General features: G+C 34.7%; 1 protein-coding gene across 1 annotated transcript in view; it reads right to left on the reverse strand.

The window, feature by feature from the left end:
* Positions 1 to 12789, reverse strand: part of PSMD14 (proteasome (prosome, macropain) 26S subunit, non-ATPase, 14) — a 46126-nt gene that overhangs the window by 11706 nt on the left and 21631 nt on the right. The window contains exons 6-7 of the mRNA XM_009079151.1: positions 12005 to 12075; positions 10889 to 11039 (exon numbers count right to left, since the gene is read on the reverse strand). Of these exons, the coding sequence (XP_009077399.1) occupies positions 10889 to 11039; positions 12005 to 12075 (222 nt within the window). The remainder of the gene's footprint in view (positions 1 to 10888; positions 11040 to 12004; positions 12076 to 12789) is intronic.

Raw genomic sequence — 12789 nt, forward strand, 5'->3', positions numbered from 1 at the left:
TATCTATACATTCTTTCTGGTAACATACAAAATAACTGTGTTTTTAACTTTTTAGCACTGTCAGAATTTTCTCTATCTCAAAACACTCATGACAAGCTTTTTTATGTATGTCCGTTCCATTTTAACCAGATGCTCTGATTTATGAACACCTTGAAATGCCCAGCCATCACAAACAGGCAATATAAATTAAAGACTCAAGCAAAGCAAAAAAAAAATTCCACACCACAGGTTCTCCAGAGACTAGCTAGATAAGGGAAAAAAACCCAAGCAAGCAAAAATTTAAGCTGAGGAGCAAGAAACATGAACTTGGCAGCATCCTGTAATGACAAGGAGTTGCTTTATAACTTGCTAGTAGCCATGCTTCTAGATCTGAGCTTAACTGAGAACTTCACTAGACAATGTTTAGCTTATCCAGAAAGAATGGCATTGCCCAGCATGGATTTGTTTTGGGACATGTAAAATAAAATAAAAAATAAAAAATAACTAAACTTTGTTTTTATAAGAAAATTCAACATTTCAGTTAGTGTTCTCAAGATTAGCCAAATTTCAAATTAAAATATGAGTATGAGCCGTTAAAATATTTCCGAGTGATACTGAATATTCCTCTTGCATCTTAATTCTGACCAGAAGTAACAATTACTATGTTTCAGGTATCCCCTGTGTGGGAAAATACTGCACTCTCTATCTGTCCTCTGGAAGGAATGACATGCAAGTATTTCCGAAGTAGAACAAATATAAACCCAAAAGAAAGTGGCATGAAATATTAAATCCACAAATATTATGCTTTAAAAAGGGATAAAATTGCAATTCCTATAATCCCAGAAGGGCACAAAAAGTACACGTGTAAATGCTCTCTCGTCTCAGTTGTACTGTGATGACCAATGGTAACTAAATACTTTAACTACACTAAGATTAAAGGAATTTGCTGCTATCACTATAGCAACCATCTTAAAGAAACTAACATGCTCAGCAACCTGGAGACTAAATTTAGACCTAATACGCAATAAAAACATAAATACAACAATAAATCCTACATATTAATTTCTGTGAAATGCAATTGCTTTTTTCACAGTGAGCACAAACCAGTCCTGCCTTTAGAGGATTACATAAAAAAATAAATAGACTCATTAATGTCCAGTGTACTAATGAGCAATGGGTGAAATAGGTGTTAATTATGCCTCAGTAAGATCCAAGAAAAAAGCCCCGGTGAGCACTTGGAGGTGTGTACAAGCTGAAGTCTCCTCTCCACGTTTGTGTGTTTCGAAGCACAGGATGATGCAATCAGATGACAGCAACATGGTCACCCCATATTCTACGATGGAAACTTCAGCCACAGCATTCCGAACAAAGAACTTCTAAGGATTAATTAAAAGCAGCACAACCCCCCCCTCAGTTATTTAGATTTTTGTTGTAAGAAGTCAGTATTTCACATCCAAAAATGTTAAGCTTTCATTTTACTTAAATTGCTTAACACAGTCTGTACTGTTTTAGTAAAACCAGTTTCCAGGCTTCACGCTAAATTTCCTTTCTGAAAAGACATTAAAAAGTTAATCCAAAGTCTATGCCATTGGGATGTTTTCCAGAAATACGAAGGTAGAAATTTTTTTTTAAATGCACTTCCACAGTGCAACTCTTTCACCACTCTGACCATTTAATTTTCCCTCGTGTAAGTGTCTTCAGACTTTGCAGAGGTCATTTCAACAGCAGACAGCTTATAACAAAACCATTAGCAGTTTGGCTAGCTTAAGGAAACCTCTTACTTTCCTTTTTTGTTTATTATCACTGCATGAATCTGCAGCATATGAGAGTTTATAATTTCTCAGGCTTGTTAAATTCATGTTAAAGGTCTGTTTTCTTGTTGAATAAATTTTGTTCATATAATGCTGCCTATTTCATATACTGAGTCTTTAATAGCACCTTTGGTCTATGCGCAACTCACAGATCAAAACAGAGGACTAAAATAGGGGTTGATGATGCTATTTACATGTGTGATTCCTGATTCTTGTTAGTTAATATAATAGAAGACCTTGTCTGTTTTGTAATTAACACATCTTTACTGGAGAGATATTTGGAAGTGATTGCTGTGAATATACTGGTTAGTAAAATAAACACAATCACACACCACTTTCTGTTATCAGACAAATTTGTGAATTGTACACATTATACTCCAGATCAACAAACTGTGATATAACAGCCAAGTAGAAGACACATTTATATATAGAAGACCTTGTCTGTTTTGTAATTAACACATCTTTACTGGAGAGATATTTGGAAGTGATTGCTGTGAATATACTGGTTAGTAAAATAAACACAATCACACACCACTTTCTGTTATCAGACAAATTTGTGAATTGTACACATTATACTCCAGATCAACAAACTGTGATATAACAGCCAAGTAGAAGACACATTTATATAACCCTTTATTTTTCTGAAAATATGTATTCAATCTGACCTTGCAAATATAATTAGCTTGTGGGATGTGTGGATTTCAGTACCATGGATGCTTTACTAATTGCAGCTCTTGGAAATAGATACTAAATATTTGGAAGCTGCCAATACAAAATAAAAACTGCATCTTTTTGTACATCTGTCTTAGCCTCAAAAAGCATAATAATCTAAAAAACAATAACTATATGGCATTTTTTAGCATTTGCCTGGGGTCAACAGCCCACACTACAGTCCAGATACTCTATTTTTAGAAAGAAAAATTACAATTATCTTCCGTGTGAATTTCAGGACATCTATAATTAATATGATTCAAAGCTATTCACAATCTAAGACAAGCACTGGACTCCTCAATTGCTAACTAGATAAAAATCTGTCCTGTTACAGTCTGCACATAGTTATTAAAAACAATGGCTTGATTAAAATTTAGGATGCTTAGTAGCCAGACTGCTTTACGCTTCTTCCGAAAGTGTGAACGATATATATACATGTATATATAGAAAACCACTTTCTCTAAAACAGTCTTCAGAATTTCGTGGGGTATTAAAAAAATAAAAGATACATTCAAGAGCATTCTACACACTTGATTCTTAAATCCCTCCAGTATCAAACCTCCAAACAATACTTAATAAAATAGTCCTGTTTTTCAAGACCCACTATATTTTAATGGCAAACTTCAGTTAGAAGTAAATTAGTCTTTATTGTTTAAATTAAAAATAAATTCTAACATCAATATTTTTCCAGTGAAGAATCTCAGGCATATGGTGTCTATCTTTAAAAATGCATTGTGTCCTTGGAATTCAGATAGCAAAGCATTGTTTATGCCATATGTTTATGAACAAACATACCAGTGCTTAAAGACAACCGCAAAGGATATAATGTGGTTATGCCAGGTGTGGAAAAAGAAGTAATGTCCCATCTAAAATCTCTTTTATCACCTGCAACTGACCTGTTATCAACTGCTTAGTTTGTTTCTAGAGTCTTTAAATATGAAATGGGCCACGTGACCTGAGAAGTGCAGCTTGGGTTTATGACCATTTCGTTATTTATGCTGCCATGCACTGTTAGACAGCTACAAGTGAAGAACATCTCCTGTCCCCTGCAAGCCCACAACATAAAAAATTCAAAGAAATCTTACTTTTTATGCCATTTCCAATGAAAAGCACTAAGAACTGAAACTGACTCATGCCAAATGCATATCACTGAATTGCTGTGATTGTGAGTTTGAAGTTTGCAACATGGAAATTATTTATAAAATGTCAATTTTAGCTCTGGAAAACATATTCCTAGGAGTATGTGCATTTTCCTTCTCTATCCTTAGAGAATTGTTTACTTGTGGTCAAATCCGCAGTACAACTTCAATATCCATACTGGGAGGGGAAGAGAACTACAGTATAATACATTTATCTTGACAAGTGAGGGCATGCATCCCTAACTCCCAAGCAGCAGAGCCACAAGTTTTAAAGCTATATGCCTTAATGAAGATAAATGGACTATTCTGCATCCACCACAGCAAAAGGAAATTAAACATTTAATACTTTTCAACAAAAAGTCTTCTTGGAACTTTCTGTTTTAAGGAAGAGCATGAACTGAAGTAACCTATGTAAATGGTTTACTAGGTAAACATACATTACTTAATTAAATCACTGCAAGTCCAAAGGACATTGCACAACAAATACCAGCATTGGTATTACCAATTTCGGCAAAAAAAAAAAAAATTAGAAAAAAGGTTATTCTGAATACATACAACTACTATGAAAAATGCTGGTTTGCAATCAAAATGGTAACAAAGCAGTGGTACATTGGTAGTAAGTAAACTGTAGTTTATGCCTAAGTTTAGGAAAACACAGCCTGAACTGAAAACACTGTGGCCTACACTGTAGTGCAGCTGCAATTCATCTCTTACAAATGTGATTCCCCAGAAAAAAGGTTATTCTGAATACATACAACTACTATGAAAAATGCTGGTTTGCAATCAAAATGGTAACAAAGCAGTGGTACATTGGTAGTAAGTAAACTGTAGTTTATGCCTAAGTTTAGGAAAACACAGCCTGAACTGAAAACACTGTGGCCTACACTGTAGTGCAGCTGCAATTCATCTCTTACAAATGTGATTCCCCAGGAAAAAGAGCAACAATCTTTACTGAAATGTCAGTGATCACACCCAGCACAAACAGCTCCTTTCAAAACTTCGTTCACTCCTTGATCGAACTAGGATGTTTTTGTCCAGCCAACGGTAAGAAATAGCACCGTACTGTGATGGTATCTAAATGTACTATACACTGTACAAATCTAAATGCATTATATGCTGTGCAAAATGTTCAGAAATGTACTCGTGATATTTCAATCAAAATTACATATTGTAAAGTTATGTTATCTATTTTTGAATTTTCCCTTCATAACAAAAAAGTATTAAATCCAGTTCTAACAATAAAAGTGTTCCAGCTATAAAGGATCCTGACATAAAATTGTACGTAACACAGGTTTTAAAATACATTTTCTCTTAAAATGTTATCTGCATAACAGTTCACAGTAAACAGACATGTCCTCAAAGCCACAGTGACCATACAGACAATTTCCTGTTTTGTTTAGTTGTTTTCAGTTAATAATTTCAATCTCAATGATTGTTGAATTCACTTGTGTCTAGGGACAATTTATTAAGGTAAAGATGAATACAAACATATCAAGTGAGTGGGGGGAGTTGGGTATATTAAAAAATCTGGTTAGATGGCTCCAATCTACTTGAAGTTCTCACAAATTTTACTCTTAACGGGCTCTTTTAAATTTCAGGCATTACACTAGTCTCTCCACACATCTCACTTTAGGGATTGCTTTTTTCCTGCCTTCTCAAAAAACAAAGTATCTTTTAATCCTGTGAGTAATTTAAACAAACTAGGCAAAAAGACAAGTTCAAAGAACAAATAATAGCACCGATAAAAGAGTGGAGGTCTAAAACATTTCGGGAAACCACTGTAAGACTTATGTTCAGCTGAAGAAAATCTCCAAGCTAGATGGCAACTCCAGCATTCAGAAAAGCAATTGTTAGATCACTGTCTGCTATTGGTTTCCTTCTTCTAGACTATCAAGTAATTATCCAGTTATTAATCCATTCACATACATATGTGTCTTGATAAATTGGGAGGATTTGCAGCACAAAAACTGTCTCAGAAAAGGAGTTCAACTGCTTTTCCCCACAGAAGTCACCAAGCTGAGACACTGTAACATACAGACAATTTAATCTAAATTGGAACGTAAAAGTAGAAGAGATCCAAACTACCCGCAAATCACTGTTCTTACAGGCAAGACACAACAAAAATGACCATCTATTACTCTGAAGAGTTAAAAACTGAAATCAGGTATTGACAAAACCAGATTGCTCATATACATGACTAATTACACACAGGTTGTCACCAAGATTTACAAGCACCAATGGACAAAAAGCGGGAAGAGGTCACCAAAACCAGTCAGCCAGCAAACATAAAGCAAAGCTCAGTTCAACAATATGCTTTATTGGTTTTGTGATGGCATTTTGTCCTAGGACAACGCAAGTTTTGTCCATTCTGAGTAATGGACAAAATCTCATTAGGACAATAAGAATTAAAAACATATTACAAAATTCCAAAGTATAGTATTTGACTCACCACTGAAGGTAGGTGCAGAATGCTTTCAAATTCTAAATAGAAATTTGAGTATTTTAACTCAAAAGGACTTAGAGACCGTCACCTTGCTCAAGAGGACCTTGCCCTTGGACAGACACAACCTTGCTATGGACCTCCAGCAGCAACTCAGCTAAGGTCTCTTCTGCTCAGGTCATTTGTACGAGGACAAAACCAGCATCTATCTTTTTCTCTCTCCAAATAGCAATTTTAGGACAAATAATGCCCTTTTTTTTGTTTCCTTCTTTTTTAACATAGAGTATAACTGTCCCTCTTTGGGACTTCTAGGAGCATCATAAAAATTTTTTTCAAACTTCAAAAATTAGTAAAAAACCAAATTATGAAGTTCAGCACATTTGTTACTCCTTTTAGAATAAAATGCTAAAGACTGAAATTGAACAAAAGAGAGCAATTTTCAACAACCACTGATAAGAAACTGCATGCACAAAATGGCTGTAGACTACAGTAAACATTCTGACTACTCTTTGAAGTATAAAACCTTCCAGTTCCAGAAGAGGTTACTCGAACCACAGAACAAGGTTCTTCAATGACGTATGTGGCAGGAGACAGTAGTAATAAACTGAATAGGGGAACTGCTGACAGTGGCTACACAAGGGGAAAAAAACAACTGCAAGAATAATAAAAGTATTGTATAGGGTTTTGTCATGAGGCTGTTGAATCTTAAGACTCAAGTGGACAAAACCCTAGTGAAATGGTCTGAACTCAATGTTGACACTGTGCTCAGCACAAAACTGGACTAGATGATCTACTGAGATCATTCTCAACAGGAATTATTTTATCTGGCTACTCAAATGTACATATCTCGTCTTCTTTTACCCTCTGAATGATATTAAGACAAGGAGCAAAACCCTCCCTTATGAAAGCAGGAGGATATGGTTTAAGCACAAGGTAAAGAAGCACAGTATACTTGTTTTTATCTGTTACAAGGTGATCGAGATGCAAAGTAGAATTTATAAGAAGTTATTGCAAAGACAAATATTTTCCTCAGAAAATAATTTTTAAAAAAGATTTTTGCCATAAACCAACAGATCTTCCTACAAATACTTGACAATGACCAGCTAGGAAGAAATGTGGTTTAGATGAAATGAAAGTTTGCTGTATGAATAAGAGATTTTGCTTCATGTCCTACTGAAAACCACAAGGGCCAAAAAGCTTCTCAGATGTACAAAGGACTTTTAGCAATTCTGGATGTTTTATCAATGCTTATGCCAGCAATTACTAAATTATTATTCAAAGGAAACCAATGAACTTCCTCAGAAAAACTTTAAATGGTGACTTTTTATAATAAAGATCCAAAGTTTAAAACAGTTCAAAAAAGAAAACCACTTTTTTTTTTTTAATTCAACAACACAGTGAGTGCAACATGGTAAGTTAATGCTCATGGAGTTAAAGATAATATGCTACAGTGGGTTTAGTGTAGTTATATGTTCCTTAAGAGTTGAAGAACAGCTGCTAAGTTAAGGTTCAAAAAAACACATTTATTTTTAAAATTTGGCAAAGGTATATGGCTCTCTACAGATATTTCAAAATGTATGTTGGAAATAAATATGAAATGTCAATATTTAGCCTTTTTCCAGATCTTTAATGAAATTACTGCTTCTGTGGAATATTCTAAATATGTATTACAACTTCCATTGCACTGACTGAAAAACCAGAGGAAATAAAATAAAGGTTTATTAGCAAGCACATGAGATGAAGCAGCAGCTACCCAGGTTGCTCCACTTAATTCAGCAAGTTTACTCTGACTTCATTCATAGAAATCAATTAAAGCAAAAAAGTCAAAACAAAGCTTCTTCTCTCTGGGTTCTGATAACAATGACCTTCAGTTAAAACTCACTGATCTGTTGTGAGTTTATTTTAGAGACAACTAGAACATTACTAGCCTAAAAATTGCAATATATGGTACACAGTCATGAAAAAACACACTTTCAAAAATGTATGTTGAGTAGTAAGACCAGTATTTAAAATTACTTGTCCTTCATGTGTCCTACTATATTTATGTAAAAATATCCCGGTCCTAAAATGATCATTAAAGCAGCTGGTATTTAATCCAATCTATATGAGGGGTTTATTTTTATACAAGGATTTAATGTGACACTTTATTTTTGCTCATTGGCTTTAAGAAGACATAAAATTACTTTTTTTTTTTTAACTGATGAGAATTACAGGTATTCTTATCTTTAAAGTGCAATCATACAGCCCTGTCCTACAAGGTGTTTGGAATACATGTATCCAGACCAGGCAGTTAACAAAGAAGTTAACAAGTTTTCATTTTCTACCAGTAACAGGGCAAAATGCTTTTTAATGCTTTAGCTAGTCAAGGTGAACCTGAGGCTCCTCATCAGAATTCATTGCAACTTCCTGACACATGAAAATAACCTCTGCCCCTGTTATTCTGCACTAGCACAACCATGATTGCTTCACTGACCATAAGCCATGGCAATTTATATGGGCACGGACCTGCCTTGAGGCAGGTTTAAAATTAGCTAATGTGTTATTTTGGAGGGGTTTTTTAAATACATCTAATCTCAGTCAAAACACACCATATTAAAATCTTCTATGCCACATGTTCATTTTATTTTTTGCCAGACAGTCATACTACTATATGGCATAATGAGTCATGCTCTTGGGCTCATGTAGCTAAAGCCCACCAGTACAGTGGCTACTACACCAACAAAATTACCTCTGCAAGTGGTTCTTCTTTTGCTGCTGCTGAAAAAAACATAGATACTTCCCTGAAATGGCCTTAGCTTGAGCTAACACACAAACAGATGTTTGACACAGTAAGTTAGCCATGCACATGAAGAACTCAAACCTGATCTAAGAAAACTCACTGAACTCTTAACATAGCTGTTCTCTCAGTTCTTCTAAAATCAAAACACATTTGAATATAAGTGATTTTGCCAACCAGGATCATAAAAGTTGTACACATTCCACAGACTAATCTCACCTCCAAATCAAGAAGTTAATTACAAGTGGTATTCATAATTTGGGAGATTCTTTCTGTTTCTAAGCTTTAAAGGATGCACTTGCCAGAAACATGACAGATGCAAATTTTTTAATGTGAAACCTGAGAATGTAATTTAATCTAACTGTAGCAGCTAAACATGAACAAGAAACAAACACTACAAGACTTCCAGTAATCTAAAGTACTGGCAGCAACGCCGTAAGAGAAGCTGTAACTGAGAAATGTTTAGATGTGCAAAAATTCATTCACATCTAAAATAAATAGGCCAAAGCTTACTTTCTTGAAGAGATCTCGTAGATAGACATCTGTGTAGCAACAAAATTATTTAAAAAGAAGCACTTAGTGAGCAAGTGTGGTATAACAGTAGTGTGACTTACTGGGAGGCTTCTCTTCTTAATGGATTTAACAGCTACTGAGGTCTACATTAATTACTAGTAACAGTCCTGACAATTATCTTTTGACAAATAAGAAGAATCCTATTTCAACATTTTATTGGAATGGAGAAATAAGGAAAAGCAAAAGGAAAGAGTTATAGGAAAAATAAGTCATGAATAATTAAATGTCCTACTGTATCTTTTTTCCCCACCAGACTACCTGTATTTTCTTCTACTCTTTATGCAATTTAAAAAGGGACAAAATTGATTCAGATGTCTAATAGCTTCCAAACAACCTGAAGCTATTAATTTTTCAATTGCATGTTACATAAACATATTTGCTACAGAAGTCAGAATTAAAAAACCCCCCACAACTGAAAATGCAACTGTAGCTTCAGAACATTCTATTATGAAATTAAGGGAACCCATAGCGTTTGATAGCTTTAATAGGCTCTGCCTCACAGGATATAGGATACTACAGCTTAACAGAGGATGAACACTTACTTTTTAAATATTTATAAATTTACATGAATATCATCCATCTATACCACGACGCATCTCAATAATTATTCTGCAATACAATGGGAGTGCATGCTCAAACAAAACACCTCAGCAGTATTTTAAAGCAGTAAACCACCTAGCCAATTTCTGTACGTTCTGTAGTTTTTCTAATCCACTCTCCCTGTGGTTGAGCAAAATCGAATTGCCTCTCACATTTGCAGACAGCTCTGTGAAGGTGATAATAGAGCTGCTCCCTGCTGTCATGAGGCAGGAAATAGGAAAATGGCATATGGGGCTAGAAAGAAATAAAAAGAGAACTAAACAAGAACAAAAGAGATTTCAACAAAGGACAACTATAACCCAATATGCTTTGCAAGTTAATCTCTTTTCATAATAATTTAACGTCCTTAATCATTTATCCGCACACTTCTCAAAAACTCAAATGCTTGATATCAATTCCTCTGTAAAGTTTTATTGCCCAAAACATTTGGAATAGAATTATTTGCAACGCCTGTAAATCAGTGCCTTCTTAGTACCCACATAAAGGGGCTGAACCTGCTCCAATCTGTTAGCAATTGATCTTAGATTTTGTAGCTAAAACGTAATATATGAAACAATGTATACTTGGATTATTTGCCACAAACCTGTTGAGTGACACCCGAATAGAAAAAAGTGAAGGAGGATTATGATTGGTTATGTGTACTGACAATATTAAAGACTTTTAGGCTGTTTAAGGACTACTGATGTAAGATGCGGAATAAACTGAAAATGATCTCTTCATTTACAATGAGATTAATTTTTAATTTTTATTTTTAATGCAGTATGGGCCTCCAGAAATCAAGAACTTACACATATTTACAGTGCTTCTATATTAAATATCACTGAAGTACCTTAAAAATTAAAAAGCAAGCCTACCATACCTTTCCTTTTACACTCTGAATGGGATCCACCACCACAGCAACAGCTCTTTCTGATAAGGCTTCAAAGCTCTGCTGAGTATTGATATCTACACCAGATAACCAACAGCCAAAGCCAGGATGACTATGATACCAACCAACTACCATCTCAGGTCTGAAACAAAGAGGACATTGAGATTCTTAAAAATATAAACACGTATCACAGGAAGAAATAGGAACATATCAGGGCATAAATTAGGATGAGCTGTGAAAAAAACACCATTAGTAATATTTAAATTGCTCACCATAGTATGGTGAAAACATGGGCATGAATAAATGCGATGAAGAGGGCTATCATTAAGGGATATGCATTAGCAGTGGTAGATCATGCTTTCAGTTTTTCACCCTGTTACCACACCTTCCCTGAACCAGTTTTTACCCTTTCAGCACTTGAGTAAATATCTACTCTTTAACTCCTTGGCGTCGAAGGTTGAATTTTCACGGCAGAAAGTCCATTTCAGACATGGACAACGGGAACCAACGGTGGGAACGGATTAAATATCAATTAAACCAGCAGTAGAACTAGGAACTCAGTCAAAAAGCAATTTGCACTGTTCTGTTCAGCTGCTGAGCCTTTTGCTAACATTAATTTTGAAGTTTTTCCCACAGTAAAAGAATTCGAGCAAGCAGACGACAACTGTTGAGAGGTAGGAGTGACATAAAAATTTGTTTAAATAATAGGATCTTTTACATAATTATTTTCCCTTTCTTTTCACTAGAATTGCTCTTGAATTAGCTACAACTCTGTAATATTTTTAAATCTTATTTAAGGGGTTCAATTAAAAAATCAATGCTTTGAGCAGGTACTGTCTAGTAACTGCCTATACTAAATGGAGCAGCATTCTAATCTTTCTGTGCAACAATCAAAACTGTAGGTTCAACAGAGTGACAATCTCCTGACAACTGAAATGCATGAGGGGGACTGAATTACATACTATGCAACTCACCTAATTTCTGGGCCAATTATTTACTTTTAAACATTAATAACAGCCCTTTGGAGTTTTGCAGACAGCCAGCTGTTTCTTCTAAAAACCATGCAGGGAGCACTTGTTACTGCCAGCCCTCTTCACAGTGACTTACCTGCCCGTCTGTTTCAGCATATCCAACATTTTTGCTTGAAATACAGGGTCAACTGCCTCCACACTGACACCCTGATGTAAAAGACAGATAAAAATCATACTAGCTATCCATAAAGCATCATTATAGTTTAACTTGTTACTTTCCACAAACAAAAATATTCATAAGCATCTGTTTAAAAAGGCAACCTGAATACTTTAGTACTACATGATAGAAATCTCTTAAACAAAAAATACTGTTTTTAGAAATGCATTTCAATGTGATTTTTAAAATGCTGAAGGAAGATTCTGAATTGCCATTTAGGTAATCTCTACTACAAGCGAACATGATTAAATAGGTATAGGAATTCATGTTTCCCCCTCTGTTTGCTGTGCATACAGTGGCCTGTTGTTTCTCACAAGTTTGGCTCTACAGGTTTTATCCAAGATAAATATTACATATTGGTTTTTCTGTAGATTCTACTTATATTATGCACATGTATAGAATAAATTAAGGACAAAATAATTTGAAAATTTCATTGATATGCAGCTCTGAGTTATAGAGGGACCCATGCTTCCTTTAAGAACATTTCACTCATGTTAGGCAAAAAAAGGCATCGTAAATTGCAATTATGCCCATTGACTCTTCATCTCTTTTATCTTTTCATAAAATGAATATTTTTACTCAAAAATTAAAATACATAATTTTTTTCACATCACAAAAATATCTTTTAAGTGACATGCCTCTAAGATCTATCAAAGAGAGGCAGCATCTATAGCACTGTCACAATTAAGGGCATGATATGCTCC

This window comes from Acanthisitta chloris, unplaced genomic scaffold (assembly GCF_000695815.1).
Source record: "Acanthisitta chloris isolate BGI_N310 unplaced genomic scaffold, ASM69581v1 scaffold45277, whole genome shotgun sequence".
In the NCBI taxonomy this organism is placed as follows: Eukaryota; Metazoa; Chordata; class Aves; order Passeriformes; family Acanthisittidae; genus Acanthisitta; species Acanthisitta chloris.